Source organism: Sturnira hondurensis, unplaced genomic scaffold (assembly GCF_014824575.4).
Source record: "Sturnira hondurensis isolate 20B ecotype Veracruz unplaced genomic scaffold, ASM1482457v3 Scaffold0004271, whole genome shotgun sequence".
NCBI lineage: Eukaryota > Metazoa > Chordata > Mammalia > Chiroptera > Phyllostomidae > Sturnira > Sturnira hondurensis.
Genome location: NW_028076902.1, coordinates 3,211,499 through 3,229,011, shown reverse-complemented (window position 1 = coordinate 3,229,011; position 17,513 = coordinate 3,211,499). Strand labels below are relative to the sequence as shown.

Here is a 17,513-nt window from a genome sequence, read left to right as displayed (position 1 = left end):
AATTTAGTTAAAACCAAAGCCAAGTGTGAAGCAGAAAAGCCTCATTGTTCATCCTGGAACAATAAACTTGCTGCTGACTTTCCACTCCATTTGGATTTCAAACAGCTCAGTGTAGGTCAGGCTGAACTTTAGCATCTCTGGAGAACTGAAGCTCCTAGCTAGTACTTCTCTCTCTCTTTTTTTAAAAAAATTATTTATTTACATTTTAGAGAGAGGAGAAGGAAAGGAGAAAGAGTGGGAGAGAAACATCAATGTGTGGTTGCCTCTCATGTGTCCCCCACCGGGGACCTGGCCTGCAACCCAGGCATGTGCCCTGACTGGGAATTGAACTGGTGGCCCCCTGCTTCACAGGCCTGCGCTGAATCCACTGAGCTACATCAACCAGGGAAGTACTTCTCTTCTGAAAAAGCCTCCATCCACAATCTAGACTGAGCCAGATGACCCTCCAGGTGGTGATGGTGGTGGGGGCGGTGGGGAGGTGGAAGGATTTGGGTATTTGGCTGATGGCTGATGTTCCTTATCCTTAGCAAGCTTTTCTACATATGAGAAAAGACTAGGAGAAGCAGGCTGCTGCCATCAAGCTTTATAGGGCTTTAGGGGCTCAAGTCACCTGTGATATTTTTTCAGCTGTCCTCTGTCATGGTTAATTGTTTTCTAAACATTGTTAGAATACAGAATGAGGCTCATACCACAGAAGGCAGCTCTTAGTCTAAACAAGCTCTTGTTTTCACTGCTTTGTGAAACTATGTCATTTCTATGCAATATCTGCCATGATAATACATTTGTGGAACTGTTGGTCCTCTCAGTGTTGTCAATGAGCCCCCACAGAGCTTTTGTACATACAGAGGCTCTTGCTCTGTAGGGGCCTGGGCAGGAAGGGATGTGTGCAGATTGCCTTAAGAGAAGCACTGCAGAGAAAAAGGACCCTCTGAACTTTGGGGATGTGGATGTGGATGTGGGCAAGAGGGCCAGGTCTCGTTGTATGTGTTATCTTTGACCTGAAGTGAACTGTATGAGTTCCCTTCATGGCTATTACACTGAGAGAGGAAGCAGAGCTGACCTGGGAATGTCCTATCAGGTTCTGCTGCCTTCTAGCATTGGGGCTGGGGTTAGGCCACATAGCCACTCTGGCTCCGAGTTTCTTAGGAACAAAAAGATGCTTGGACTGAAGCCCTGAGTTTCTCTCTGGCATGAACATTTCCCAATTCTGTAAGAGGTTCCCAGTCTACCTTGAACCTGTGGGCAGGGACTGCCATGATGCTGACTCTTCCTATGTGCCTGCAAATGCTAAGATTGCAGAGAAATAGATGGTCATGTTATAGCTGCATCCCAGAACCAATTAACACCTGTTGTAGACTGCTCTGCCATGGTTCTAGGAATTGTATCTCAACCCTTTGAGGCTAAGGGCAAGGGACAACCTCTGGAATGTGAGCCGCAGGAGAGAAAGCCTGTCTCTGGTAGCAAATGCTGTCTCAGTTTCCTCTCCCTGCCCCCAAAGCATGGTCAAAAGTCAATGACGGGTAAGACCCCTCACAGTGGGGAGCAACCTAAGCCAGACTCAATCACTTGAGAAGACTTCATGGAAGGACTCAGGGGGGCTGCAACAAAGAGCCAGCAATAGACTCATACCCCCTGGCTATGTGACATAGCCCAGGTCCCCATGTTCTCTGGGAGAAGTGCTTCCTGGCTCTAATCCCCTTAAGCCTGAATACCTGATGGGGAGGGGTGCAGCTTCTTGCCTTGCTAGAGCGTGTCCTGGGGAGCAATCTGGCATCACAAAGACTTCCTGATAAACCTGTGAAATCTGCTCTGCTACGAGTGCTTTCATTCATATGTTAAGGGTCCAAGCAAGAAACCTTAAAACTCTGTTCCTGACAGACTCTGACTCATAGTAAGACCTCAGATTTCTTTGAAATGTTATCTACTGTTTGATCCTTGCCGCCCTGTATTCCAGTGTATTAGAACCCAATAAAAGGCCCTGGAAGAGGGGGCTCAAGGCCTTTTTCTCCTTGGAGAAACTGGCCGCTGCTGGCCTTTGTCTCCCCTGAGAAACTGGCCACCAGCCCACAGCCTTTTCCCTCTGGGAAAATGGCCACTTCTCCTCCCTAAGCAGAAACACAATCATGTCTTGGCTGTATGCACTTTCATCCATGGCACTCGGGGGGACTTGTGAGGAAAGTCACCCCCACAAATGCCCATTACCATAATAGGTAGCCACAAGGCTGACTGTCAGAAACTGATCTTTGGTCTCACTAAGCATAATGCTCTTCCCAAGAACCACTCCAGCAACCTCGCCATGTGCTGGAACATTTTTTAGTCTCCTCCATTGCCAGTTACACAGACACTGTGGCCTGTGATTGGCTACACTGGCCATGGGATTGTATTGATAACAGGCTGAAAGCCATGCTAGTATAGCCTGTTACTCTCATTTCTGACTCAGAGGGGGTAGGGTGGGGGAATCACTGGAAACTTCCTTCTGTTTTGCTGGTTGGAGCAAATGGCATTAGCAATGCCAGGCAGTGGCTGGAAATAGGAAGGAAGACGTACTGTTGTTTTGAGCTCTTGAAGACCTCATATTTCGTGATTCTGTTTTTAATAATTACTTAGCAAGCATTTCTGGGTGATGCAGCCTTAACAACGACAGGAAGGAAGTTGGGTCACATCCTAAGCACCAGAGGAGCACAAAGACTTGTCCTGAGTTGTTTGGAGATTCAGAGTGTCTCCAATCCTACTATGCAGTTTGTGCTCTCTTTTGAAATAGGTAATAGTAAGGACAAAGAGTTGTGAATGAGCCAGAAAAAACAATAGAACAGAAGAACTGGTAAGCTCAAGTGGACTCATATAAAAACTGGATAGAATGCTGGACAACAGTCAAATCAGCCCAGTGATCACATAAAATACACAAGTAGAGAGACAGTCCCAAGATGATGAGTCAGCAAAGTGTTCTACAGATGTGTCTGAACTTTGCAGACAAAAATTTTTAGTCCTTATGTGAACATATTTTTTAAAGTTGGTTTTAGAGAGAGAGCATGGGGGGATGTGAAAAAGAAACACTGATCACTTGGATCAAACCCACAACCTAGGTACATGCCCTGATTGGGGATCAAACCCACAACCTTTTGGAGTACAAAATGACACTCCAACCAACTTAACCACCCAGCCTGGGCTGTGCAGACAAAATTTATCAACTCATTTAAATCACTATTCTAATTATATTTTTGACATTACCATGGCAGGTGTAAGTTTTCAGCAATGCTGGCAGACCAGGTTAGTTTATAAGAACATCAAGGACAATGAGTAACATCACAATGACACAGCAAAACACACGCCATTTGAGGAAAAAGCACCAGGATAGAGGGAACTTTTTAAAGGAAGGGGCTTAAAAGGTCTTGAGGATCTAATAGGTCAAGTTTAAGTAAAGAGAGCTTGCTGACTAATCAACAAACCCAGAATCAGTTGATAGGTAACTCATAACCTGCACCCTCAGCTGGTCTGAGATGACAGTCTTTATTTCTGGTCTAGAGTATACTACCCACCTAGGAATACACTGAACTAAGTACTGCTATAATTCCAAGAAGGTATAAGAATACATATAAAAATAAATATCAATGTAAAGATGATGAAGAAATAAATATAAACCCATGTTATTAATATTTTGAAACTAAGAAAAATATAATGAGTAGAATAATCATTGTGGTAATTTATGGTTTGCTTTGCCTGCTTTTAAAGCATTTAAGGCAATCTCCTGTATTAGATTAAAGGCTTAAAATTCTATTAATAAATATGTAACCAATGTATATATGTCAGCAATAAATTTGATTTACAAAGTTTTGGATTTATTAATTATGCAGGCAGTGTTTAATTGTGTAAAGGGACATTTTCACTACAGTATAGGAAGACTAAATGGAACAGGTACAGAAGAGCCTTTGAATAAGAAAGTTTCCAGCTATGAGAAAGGAGTCTAATGGCTCACTACAGTGGGGACCCTGGTCATGCATTCTGGATTTCTCAGTGGGGCTGGCGCAGCTCCTGCCTGGCCATAAAAGGGAGATGCCAGGCTTTGAGTTAGGGAGCCCACAGGCAGCACTTTGGCCCAGCAGGCAGTGTGAGAATGAATCTTCAACTATAAATTGTACTTGGAAGCAGTGCTTTCTGGGCTAGGAGCTTTTTCTTTCTCCTCATAGCCACTGGGTTGGTTACCACTTGCTCGCTCTTGTCCTGAAGGCAGAGAGACACTGGAGGGGTCCTAGGACAGAATTTCAAGAAGAGGCCCACAGGGATGCCTTTTGGATCCCACACAAGGAAGCTGGCAGATGCCGACTGCATACTGCCCATTGCACAGGAATCACCTACGGGCTGCAGCCAGATGGGTATGCATGTACTTGTTTCCCAGCGAATCCCAGAGTGCACCTTCCAATGATGCCCATGTGGCTTCTCTAGGATCCCAGAACAAACTTACTAGATCAGGGGCCTGGGACATCACTTTACAAGGAACCCCGGAAAAGGACTGAACAACCCAGGTGGCACAGAGTTCCTGAGCAAGTCACCCTTTTTTCCCTTTAAAATCTTCACCATATTGTTTCGGTTCTGGAGGGGAGTGCCTACCCCTCATCTGTGTGACCCTGACCACTGACTCTGCTGTGTGCCTCACACTGCTCTTACCAAGTTGCTGAAGGCTCTGTAAGTCAGGAGCCCCTCCATCCTCCCCACCCCACTGCCGACTTCACACTGGCAGCTGCTTTGTGTATTGTCTGTGCTGTAGTTTCCACAAACAGCTGCAGAGCTAGAAGAGAGCCTTCTCCCATTTCCACCTCTCCAAACATCCCCCTTCAAAATGGCAGCAAAACTGCCCATTGAGATTTTGCCTGAGGATGGAAAGACCTGGGAAAACACTTCTGTTTGCACAGAAGAGGCTTCTTAGACTCACAGACTCTTGGCTTTTTTAGGTCCCTCTTTAGGTCCCTATTCACAAGTTATTCAGCATCTCTTTTAAAAATGCTTGGAAGAATTAACAGGGAGGAACCAGTGGCTTCCTAGCAGAAACTCACCTGCAGGCTTTGTTCTCTTCTAGCTCCTTTTCACCCCAACTTATTCCCATTCCCATTAAAAAAATCTGCATCTCAGTGTAGATATATTATATATCATATTAATGTATTATGTACTATATGCATACATAATTTTTTTTGGTCAACATTCTGTCTTTATATGTGGGCCAAAAGGCCCAAGTCTGCTTCAGGCAGGTTGCTGTTTAATCCTGCATGCCCAAGGTTTACTCTTGGAAACTTCATCTTTGTTTTTCTGGCTATTTGTCTACTTTTAAAAAATTGCACTTTACTAATATCCCTATTAGTCTTGGAAAATAAACTAATAGAAAAATACTTTCTGTGCGCAGTATTTTAAAGTACTGCAAAAGAACTACTTGGCCAGTGATGTTTTCCATTACTACCGTTATTTTTCAATGTTGTTGCTATTTTGGGGTTTGTCTTATGCTTCATTTACTTCAGAATTATTAGGTTTTGAGAATAGCAGGGTTTTGATTCTCCCTCCCTTTGTTCCGTGGGCAATTTTGAAATTTTCCTATGAACATTTTTATCAACATGTCTGTTCATTCTACTATGTAGCAGCTAAGTCATTTACAGTTTACCCTCTAGTTTGGAGGAGATGTTGCCAGCACTGGTTTGCATTCTAAAGTCTGATTAATTGTCCTGTTTGACTATCTTGATGGATTATCCTGGTGAACACGACCTGATTTTGACTTTTTAATTAAGGACTTTTTGGAGGTCAGGTAAAGTGCTTGCCCTACAGCAAACTTTGGCAACATGCAACCTGTTTATGCAGAGGTGGACAAGGCCACTTGCCTTCAAGGAGAAGAAAGCAGGTGTTCACTTCATGTTCGAAGCATGTGACCGAATGCTATGGTCCCCTGACCCTAGAATCTCCCAGATGGCTGGCTGGGCCCCCTAGGGATCACCACAGGCATCAGCTTACTGCCAGAGATAGGGTTCTTGCCCTGCACCTCCTCACCACTCACTGATTTCTCAACAGAGGAAACTGCTGTCAGATGTGGGAGACATAGGGTTTCCCTATGGAATATGCATGCCAACTGTATAGGAGGGCTCTGACTGAAAAAATAGGTTGTCACTAATAAGAGAATGGTAGATGTCATTTTAATTTGGGAGGTGTTATTTCCAGACACCTTTGCAACAAAAGAGAACTTGATACACATGGATAAAAAGTGTAGACATAAGTGTTTCTTCTTCTCTATGGCTGCTGTAGGTCCCTGGTGTGTGCTGGGTGAGAACCAGACTGGCTCAGCTCTGAGAGTGTGCAGAGAGGGGCTGCTGTGGGGCAGGGTGGGCAATCCTTGAATCAGAAGATAAATCTCCTTTACCTCCTCCTTTCCTTTCCTCTACTTCCTTCTCCTTCCTTTTCTAGTCCACAGAATACTTGGGTTTTTTATCTCTTCACCAAAAGACTCAGTTTTTGAGCTGTGCCTTCTCTCTGTCCCCACCTTGTGTTTCTGGGATCAGATGACATGAGTTGCTCACTGTTAGAATTCTACAGTCTAGTTTGAAGTCACTGGGTGTGAGGTAAGACACTCGGGTTTGTGTCATGGCTACGGTATGTTACTTAGTTAAGAGAGTTAATATGTATATGTTTCAGCTTCTCCACCTGGGAAATGGAAATAAATATCCTACATACCTCACAGGGCTGTTAGTAAAATTTGAATGAGAATTTATAAACGGAAGAACTTTATAGACTGTAAAATGTTATGCAGACACAGGAGGGTTTTAGTTCTTTCAAAGATATCCTATACATTCCTTGCAATCATGGTGGGCTAGGTGTCAAGTTCACTTGACCATATAGCACTTCTGTGGTTTGGATCATCCAGAAGACCTATATATAACTTGAGCCTCTGATCTGGTGATGAGCTTGAGAGATTCCTTTCTAACCTTGACCAGGGAGCAGCAGACTTTTTCTATGAAGGGCCAAATAGTTAGTATACTAGGCTCTGTGGGTCACAGAGTCACTACCACACTCCTCAACAACACCATTGTGGCATGTAGCAGCCATAGGCAATATACAAATGAATAAAGTGCCACTGTGTTCCAATAAAACTTTATTTATAGACACAAAATTTGAATTTCATATGGTTTTCACATGCCACAAATATTATTCTTTCTTTGAAAATTTTAGTTATTTAAAAATATAAAAACCATTCTTATCACACCAGCCAGACAAAGCAAGGGAGCAAGTGGGATTTGGCCTGAGGGCTTCACTTGCTGAGCCTTGCCCTGCCCACAACAACTCCCAGGAGCTGCTTGAATGGCCAAGATGACTGCAAGTGTCAGAGAAATTAAAAGGGGGACAGGAGTCACGTGGGAATGGGTCCCAGGCCCCTTACTTTTTGTGACATATCTCTCTGCCTGGTTGATGTCAGAGTATGTTAAGAGAAACACTGAGGTGTACACTCAAGGCTCTTGCAGAAAATACAGCTAGACCTCCTCTCTCCAACCCTTGTCAAGAACCCTGTCACAGCAGCAACAACAATGGCAGCACTGATGATACTTATGGATGGCTGCCTGGAGTGTGTGCAGCTCATCCCTGCCTGCAGGCAGGCCCTCTGAGCACCCCAGACCTGCACGTGCTGCATTTGTGGGAGGTCCTGCTGTGGTTCATTGCAAAATTGATCCTGTGTTGCATTTCAGTAATGAGCCCTTGGTCCACACTGAGAGGCACAACGAGAAATAACAAATGTGAGTCCTTGTGGCATCTCCTATTGAGGTGCTGTCCAGGATATCATCTCTCCAAGGAGAAATTTCTCTCATAGTTCATCCAGGTACCAGGAAAAAGCTGCACATCTCCTTAAAAACTGGTTTTACCTTGTAAATATGCTATCTCCTTGTTTGATTTGGTATCAAGAAAGTTCAGAGTCAAATATACCTCTAGTGACTGTAAAATATCTTAAAAGTCATTAGCACCAAAGACTTATTGAGCTTGCAGTACATGCTCAGCACATTTCATGCAGTTCTTTGCACTTAATCCTCATAGTCCTGAGAGGTAGCTTAATTAATTATCCCTTTTGTATGGGAGGAGTAATGACTTCCAAAGATATCCATGCCCTCCATTGAATGTTACCTTAATTGGCAAAAGAAAGTTAGCAATTGTGATTTAACTAAGGATCTTGAGATAGTGAGATTATCCCAATCACAAGTGTCCTTATAAGAAGGAGGAAGAGGGAGATTTGATACAAAAGAAAGCAATGTGGGAGCTGAAGCAAGATGCTATGTTGTTGGCTTAGAAGATAGAAGAAGAGGCTATGAGCCAAGGAATGCAAAGCATACAGCTGTTGAAGCTGGAAAAGCCAAGAAATGAGATTTGCCCCTAGAGTTTCCAAGACAGTGTGGGCTTGAGCAAGGGAAACTGACTTTTGGACTTCTGACCTCCAGAACTCTAAAAGAATAATGTATGTCATTTTAAGCCACCTAGTGGTAACTTCTTACAGCAGCTATAGGAAACTCATACACACTCTTTACAATCAATAACAAGAGACTTAGAGAATATTGCCCAAGGATTGGAATGAGATCCAGACCCAAGATCATATTCCTCATCTGTTTTGTGTCCTGACCACCCTGGTTTTATTCCCCTTGTCTTCCCTCCCCTTATCCAGCGTCTATCACTACTAGTTAATCTTCTCATCATGAGTACTTTTGTAATCTACCTCATGTCTTGGTGTGGTAGAGGCAGTGTATAAATATCCTAGACATTTATGCCATGTGCATGAGGTGGGGTCCCTGGGCTTTTTCTAGGCCTGCAAAATATCTTACAATTTAACTAGAGAAAGGCCCCTGGCTGATTTCGTCCTCCCTTTGTTTTGTAAAGACTGTTGCTTTAGCCTTTACTGTAGCACTAACAGTTGAACAGAACAGGACTTCTGTTTTTTTCAGAAAACTTTGCTCACTTCCTCGTCAGTATTCAGAGGCCTGTGAGTGCTTATGAAGTTCTTTCTTTTCAAGGAGTTTTGTATTATTCAGAAGAGTTTGTAGCCTAAGAGTTCCCCTTTTCACTAAAACTGTAAAACAAAATAGAAGGGAAAAATTAAACCTTAAACCCAGAAAACAATGGACCTTTTGTTATGTCAGCTGACCCTTCCACGTGCATGTTGGAATTCTTGAAGCCCCCAAACACCAGGGATGGGCAGGGCATCACAACATGTAGCCTTTGCACTCCGTTATCAATGTGAAGTCCTTGGGGATGTGGGAGGGACTGCCCCTCCATGCATTCAGAGGCTGAAAGGGGACCATTTTCATCTGGAAGGAGCATGCAACCAGCTGGGTTCTGACAGCTCGATGGCTTTCAAGAAAAGAAGCAGCACCTATCTCTAGAGAAGTTCCAAGGACTCTGCTTTCCTTTCTGCTGACCCCAAAGTGTACCAAATATCCCCTCTAACATTAAGGCTCTTGAAATCATGCTGAGTCAGGCTTTCATCATGTCTTTCCTAAATTATTCATTCCACAAACTACAAATCCTGCCTGTAGCCCCAAAGAGCTTTCAGTCTAATATCTGTGCTCCTACTCATTACCTGATGGACCTTTTCCAAAATGCACTCTCCTCATTGCCAAAGGGATGCAGCACAAGCTTGTCTGGATCTCCTGGTATATTATCCATAGTCCTCCAGAGAAATATAATCAATGGAATTGCATATATAATATATACATACTATAGATGCTACATATCATATATAATACATATATATTTGTTGGGGACTGCTCTGCCTGGTTTCAGGAATTGTAACTACCTCCCTTGGCTAAGTCTGAGTGAGTGATCTTCGGAATTCAAACCACAGGAGGGAAAGCTTGTCTCTGGTAGTAAACGCTGCCTCAGCTTACTCCCCTATCCCCAAAGCATAGTCAATGTTGATGACAGGTAAGACTCCTCACAGAGAGAGGGGCAACCTAAACCAGATACAATCACTTGGGAGGCCATCATGGAAGGACTTCGGGGGCTGCGACAAGGAGGGAGCAATGGACCCTTGCCCCCTGGCTATTCTGACATAGCCCGAGTCCCCATTTTCATCTGGGAAAAGCGCTTTCTGGCTCTAATCCACTTAAGCCTGAAAACCTGTGATGGGGAAGGCGGTGCATCTCCTTATCTTGCTAGAGCAGTATCTGGGGTAAATCTGGCATAAGAAAGAAGTCCTAAAAGTCCTGTGAAACTTGCTTCACTATGAGTGTTTTCATTCGTATGTTAAGGGTCTGAGCAAGAAATGAGTATGTCTCCCAAAGTTTCTGCAAAACCCCTTTCCTGACAGACTGACTCAGACTAAGCCCTCAGATTTCTTTGGAATTTTATCTACTGTTTGATCCTTGCCACCCTGTATTCCTGTGTATTACAGCCTAATAAAAACCCCTGGAGGAAGGGGCTCGTGGCCTTTTTCCTCTAGAAATTGGCCACCTCTCCTCCCCAAGCAGATCATGTCTTGGTAGTGTTTACTTTCATCCATGGAGGATGAGGGGACTTGAGGGCAAAGTCGCCCCCACATACATTCTAGAAAAAGATTTATTTTGAGGTATAGGCTCCCATGGTTATGGAGGCTGAGAAGTGCCACAAACTGCTGTCTGGGAGTTGGGGTCCCAGGAAAGCTGGCAGTGTAGTTTGCAGGCTGGAGAACCAGGAATGCTGCAAGCAAGAGACGGAGCCCAGCTCAGTGGTCAGGTGAAGCCAGGTGGAGAGCAAATTCTCCCTCCTTGCACATTTTTGTTCCACCCAGGCCTCCGAGAGATTGGAAGATACCCATCCTCATTGATGAGGGTGACCAACTTTACTCAGTCCAGTGATTCAAAGGCTAATCTGTCCTGGAATCACCGTCACAGACACACCCCAAAATATTAACCATCTCTCTGGGCATCCTCCCTATCAAGTTGACACATAAAATTAACCATCAAACTGGGGCTCTGTCCACATCGCCCACCTCACCTCTCACCTCTCACCTCCTTGTGTTCTGCAGAGCTCTGAACTCTGCCTGGTCACATCTCCCTACTGCACACATGCCATTCCCTCCTTCCCCACCTCTCTTCCATTTACCTTCAGATAAAACAACAGACAGCAGGAGATTAAGAGCAAAAGCTATGGAGTCAGACAGTCTTTGGATCAATTTATTTTAATTGCACAGATATTTACTCAGGACCTTCTCTATGCCTCTGGGGATATAACTCTGCCTCTGTTGCTTGTGTGGCCTTGGAAAGGTTACCTGACATCTCTAAGTCTCAGTTTCCACATCTTTAAAACAACATGTAGAAAGCAACTGGGCTGGTGTAGCTCAATGGATTGGCCACAGGCCTGTGAACCAAAGGATTGCCAATTCAACTTCCAGTCGGGGCACATACCTGGGTTGTCAGCCAGGTCCCCAGTAGGGGACATGTAAGAGGCAACCACACATTGATGCTTCTCTCTGTCTCCTTCTCCTTTCTTTCCCCTCTCTCTAAAAATAAATAAATAAAATCTTTAAAAAAGAAGTATTTCATGAACATGATGTTAGAGTTATCATTTGTATCTTTCTTTAAAAGGTTAAACTCAAGCTTGATGACCCTTCCCTAGACAAATTTAGTCCCCACCCTCACTTGCTCTAACCCCCATATCCCCTGGTGCATGATGCATGCCTCTATTCCAGTCCTTTATACAAAGCATTTATTCTATTATTTGTTGGACCCACCTACTCTTGGATGAGAACAGCATCTCCTTTACTCCTTTTTTTCTGGGTTCCCAGAGCAGAGCTTATGCCACATTCATTGACTCCCTGGAGCAGAGGGAGGAGTTATCCCTAGGGGGGCTAGTGCTATGCTTCTGTTCTTTCCTTGATGGGCCTGCCCCTCTTGCTTCTCCTGGCAGTGACTTGAAAGGCTGTGCCAGGCTTGGCTTCAGGCTGAAGGTTGGTTGGTGAGAGGGATGAGCCATGGCAAATTTTATGGGAGGATAAATTAGGAAAAGAAATCCTGAGCAGTCCACTCATCTCAAACCGTGCTTGCCATCCTGCACCTAAAATGATTAGAAGCCAGCAGAAGGCATCCCATCCCCACAGAAAGAGCAAGAGCGATGAGATCAACACACCAACATTCAGCCATTCATTCTCTTTTATATTAAAAAACAAAAAAATTGTGTACTTTAATGTTCAATGTTTCTTCTTTTTAAAGGAATAAGGTGAGAGTGGAGTTGTCTCAGATAGGTCCAGACAGCTCCTTGGGTGGTAGCTGTAGGGACCAGCTGCCTGGTCAAGGGCAACATGTCCACTACTCCCTAGCTTAGAGTAGGGCCAACTTAGACATTTAACAAGCATCTCCTTTCCACCTCCTTCAGTCCAAACATATTTGGCCCACAGTCTATCTTCAAAGTATACTTTCCAATGTCCTTTCTTTTCATGACCCTGTCCCTCTAACTCTTTATTCAAGATATGATCCTGAGTCTAGGCTCATTTCTCCTGACTCAGTGCCCCTTAATGGACTAAATTGTATCCCTCCCCTTATCCATAGGTCGAAGTCCCAATCCTCAGTACTTTAGAATATGATTGCATTTGGACATAGGGACTTTAAAGAAGTGATTAAGGTTAACTGAGGTTATATGAGTGGGCCCTAATCCAATATGATTGGTGTCCTTGTAAGAAGAAAGAGACACTAGGAATCTGTGGGGCATATAGAAAAGACCACATGAGGACACAGACAGAAGACAGCCACCTGAAAGCTAAGGGGAGAGGCCTCAGGAGAAACCAATGCTGCTGACACCTTGATCTTGGACATTTAGTCTTCAGAACTGTGAGAAAGAAATGTCTGCTCTTTCAGCCACCACGTCTGTGGTGTTCTGTTATGACAGACTAATAGAATCCCCCAAGGGTTCATTCAGACATTGATTACAGCAGTTCACTGCATTCTGTTCATTAGATTGCAATGTCTATTGGTTTACCTGTTTGCCCCACTGGAATAACAACCAAGGTTCATTTCCTTTGTTGTGTCTAGCGCTAGAGGAAACCCCGGCATTAAGAGCTGCAAGATAAGTTTTTGCCTAAGTGATGAATGCTACTGCTGCAGCGTGAGCCCTGGGAGTGTCATAAGAAGGGCCAGACTGTCCTCTTTAACCTAAGTGATCTTTTCACTCAGGTTTTGCAAACTAGATCAACTACCCAGGTATACAATTTGCAGGAGAGGGAATTGGAGCATCCTTCTCTAATTTTGAACAGGTGAGATTTCATGGTTTATAGACTCATTGGTCATTGTATTCTTTTTTCAGGCTGTGTCATGTTAGTGAATTGCTGTATTTAGACTCTTGGCATCTTTTTCTTGTCCTTTCTGTCACTCTATTCAAGCTCTTTTCTCCCCCTGCTCCTCGCTCTCCCAAGAGCTTCAAATGGCCCCTGTGTACCTACTGCAAGTATAAAAAGTGTTTGGCCATTTGTCCCCTCACTCATTACCCACTCCAACTAAACTCTACAGCAGCCCACATTTGAGAGCCTTAATTTCCCCCCCCAAAAAACAAATGGCTATGTTGAAAGACCTTACCACAACTCTGGTAGAGCACTTCCAAGCCCCCGTCCTTGCAGGCCGTGTGTGTGGGCCAGGCTTGGCTGCCACCGCCCTCAGGAGAAATCAGAGTCCAGACGAGGAAGGCAGTAGTGAGCCCCTTCATGGTGAGGGCCTGGTGTGACCAGCAGAAAAATAACAGGCCCAGTAAAAAAGACCTTTAGGGTGGTTCTTCCTCTGCCCTCATTAAAAGGGTGACATGTTCAGTTTCACTTCTCATATTTTATGCTCTTGGGGAACAAACCACTGTGAAAAGCTAAAGGCAGTTAGCAGAAGCATTTGAATACTGTTCCCCCAGGACCTTTGGCACTTGAATCAACAGGGTGAGGCTAGTCTAGGTTGCAGGTAGTTTGGATGTTGACATTCTGCTTTCACAGAGAGAAACTAGCAAGTAACAAATGACTGTACTCCCCAGGTCCCCCAGTATAGCCCTCCTGAGAGCACCAACTTCAGGGGGAGCAGCGAACTCATCAAAGGTAAGCCACAGGCTATCACTGTGTTTTCCAGCAGCAAGCTCCTAAGTCTCTGCAGGCCTCTGGTGTGGGCTGTGCACCGGGAACCTGCCTGGGGCTGGCAGCCAGCATAGGTCATTTGTGGTCTGGAATGAGGCTTTTGACATAGTGGCATTTTTCTCTCTTCTGGTCTCAGCTTCCCTCTCTGGATGAGGATGTCAGCAGTGACTTGTGTAGCTGCTAGCATAGTGCCTTTCCCTGGGAACACAAAACATGGTTTTTGAAGATGAAGTGAAAGATAAAGTGAGCCGTGTTCTGTGTCTGGGTCCAGCTTGGTGGAAAGGGTAGGGAAGGATGGGGAAGTAAGGACCTCCCTTTGAAGAATGGGGAGGCCCTCACTTTAACTGTTTTGGTCTTTTGTGGGCTTCTTAATGCCATGTCTCAATTTTTCTTCAAAGCCAGGATTCCGTCCCCCTTTTCCACTAGCACTGTTGCCCTGCTTCAAGACAGCAAGCTTTCTGAGCTGTGATTCCACACTCCAACCCCAACTGCACTTCAGCTGGAGAAAATCAGAGTCAGGGCCAGAGTCGGCAGGTTTTAGGATCAACAGAGAACACCATTTCACCTGGGAGAAAAAGCATTCCTCTGAGCACAATAGGTATATTAAGTATTTCTGCCAATGGCTAAATAAGAATTAAAGTCACCTCAAAACTTTTTTTTAAGTAAGTGGAATGTAATTGCCAATAAAGACAAAAAATATATTGACTTAATAGATGGATGCTTTGCATTTCTTAGGGGACATCAGAGACTAGTCACTTGGAAAAGGGGCAGGAGGACAGGTCTGGATTTTTTTTAGGTCTCATCTGCAGATAATGCTGTTGGCTTTCAAAGGTGGTTCCAAAAGTGTGGTTCCTGGACAAAAGTGTGGCTCCCGTGTCAACTTCAACTAGGAGCTTGTTACAAAAGCAAATTCTTGGGCTACGTGCAAAAGATCAACTGAGTCAGAAACTCTGGGGTGGGGCCAAGCCAGCACTCTGTCTTTTTCTTTTTTTACTTTCACTTTTGTCTATTTTATTTTTTTAATTTTATTTTTAAATATATTTTATTGATTATGTTATTACAGTTGTCCCATTTCCCCCTTCATTTCCCTCCACCCTGAACACTTTCTCCCTCCCACATTTCCCCCCTTTAGTTCATGTCCATGTGTCTTAAATTCTTTAGCTTTTACATTTCCCATACTATTCTTGCCCTCCCCCCTGTCTATTTTCTTCCTGCCATCTATGCTACTTATTCTCTGTACCTTTTCCCCAGCCCCCACTCCCCTGTTGCTAACCCTGCATGTGGACTCCATTTCTGTGGTTCTGTTTCTGTTCTAGTTGTTTCCTTAGTTTGTTTTTATTTTAGGTGTGGTTGTTACTAATTGTGACTGTGTTTTTAATAAGCTCCCCTGGTGAGTCTGACACATGCTCTGGTGTAAAAATCACTTGTTTTTTTAAAACTCAGGGTGAAAATTGAGCCCCCTAAAAGAGTGAGTTTCTCTAAAGAGACAAGAGAGCATCAGGTGGTGTGTGTGAACAGAGGTCAGCAGCACTGTGAACAAGAGCTCAGGTGAAAGCCAGAAGCTTAATGTTTAGAGTTTTGGGCCCTGGTGGAGCATTTAAGCACTGGTAGTTTAAGACAGGAACATGGGTCTTTCCCCTGGGAGCTTTGGGTTCTCTAAAAGTTATTGCGAGAGCTCTGCACAGAGAGTGAGGAGAGCAACCTAGGCTAAGCCATCACACCTTGCAGAGCACAGCGTAACTTATGTGTGTGCGAAGTCAGAAAAGGGCAGAGTTTCATGTTTGCATCGAAAAGCTGTAGGAATCCTGCTGGCTTGGAAAGTGATTCAGTCTTGGGGTGGGCACTGCACTTCCACAGTGCATGGAAGGGTCTTTTGGCCTATTTTAACTACATTTCATATGCCAGCTGATCGTAGATCATCCTAATTGTTCTTTAACTGTGAACACTAATGACATAGCATTCTTTGCCTATAATGGCAAATGTGTTTTTACCATCATTTGTGTTCAACCATGGCTGCTCTCCTTTAGTGCCCCCCTATACTTATGAGGCAACAATTCCCCTTTGTGTAGCACTCCCACTTTGCTCTGTGGCCTGTTTCTGTATTTATGCCATGTGACAGTGGGAAGAGAGGCAGGTTTGATCTCCTGTTGCTTCCAGATTGAGAGCAACCTAAAAATAGCTCCCCTGGCATGCAGGAATCAGGAAGCCATGCTCCTTCTTGTGTAACACCATTTAGCAGCCCCCTCATCTGACTGCGGAGGTTTTACTCTTTAATTACTTTCACACAGCTGTTACCTGGGCTACATGAATATCTTGCAAAACTGGTGCCAGCCTACCAAGGTTTTCAGTAGAATATTCTACAGTCTCCCAGATTTCTCTAAGATTCAGCCCATGGAAATAGTGAGATTCCCATAAAACCCATTAGATTTTAAATATCATATATTATGTGTATGTATCTGCTAGAAAAGTGTAGAAACAGCTTGCTTTTCACAGAAAACAGGAAAAAATATTTTATTGGTTTATTTACCTGCTTTGGCTTCATTCACTTATTTATTCAGCAAGTATTTATTAAACATTCCAAGCTGCCAGACAGAGTTCCATGTACTAGAAGTCCAGCAAAGCAAAGTAGTCCCTGATCTCACACAGCTTGCTTTCCAGTGGAAGGCAGTCAACAAATTTGTTTAGTACAACTATTTAGTCAAAGAAAAGAGACTTCACTTCTTGAAAAATTGCTTGGTTTTCAGATAGACAATTGGCCTGAGATTTCTAAAATACCTTCAGCTTACTATTGCATTTATACACTAAAGTCTTTTTTTAAAATTTTGCCCCAGACTGGTGGTTTATCAGGGCTTTGCAATAACTGTTTGCTCCAATATAGATAATATCACTATTATCTGTCATATAGATAATATTACTATTATTTATAATAGTAATGTTATTATATTAATAGATATCTATTAATAGATATATCAGTAGATAATACTATAGATAATAGTTAACTATAGATAATTATCTATAGTCTATAGATAAACTATAGCAAGCCTATCTGAAATCCTACCTCTTCCAATTTACTTAGTATTGCCTCATTTTTCCTTATTATTGCCTATTAACATTAATGTTTATGTACTCTGGGGACATAATATTCAAACTACTGCATTCCTACATGTGTCTATTAAATCTATGACAAACTACAAACAGAAATGATTTTTGTTTATTTGGAGAACATTATTCTAGGTCAAGAAAGAAGTGGGCTTTATAGATCAGTCTGATCAATTTCCCAATGATGAATGGGCAACAAATTGCAGTATCTGACGAAGGGAGACGAAATTGCTCTGAGATTCAGAGAGAGAAGGCCCAATCTGAAAGGACTGTACACTGCACAAAATTTCTCCGCAGCATGGGAGAAATTAGCAACTTGTAGCTAAAACTCTCC

The 17,513-nt window shown here is 43.5% G+C and overlaps 1 protein-coding gene across 1 annotated transcript in view; it reads right to left on the bottom strand.

The window, feature by feature from the left end:
- The window catches only part of LY86 (lymphocyte antigen 86), a 68,815-nt gene extending 55,045 nt beyond the window's left edge, over positions 1–13,770 (bottom strand). The window contains exon 1 of the mRNA XM_037045365.1: positions 13,548–13,770. Within this exon, the coding sequence (XP_036901260.1) occupies positions 13,548–13,674 (127 nt within the window). The 5' untranslated portion in view covers positions 13,675–13,770. The remainder of the gene's footprint in view (positions 1–13,547) is intronic.
- Between the last annotated feature and the right edge of the window lie 3,743 nt (positions 13,771–17,513).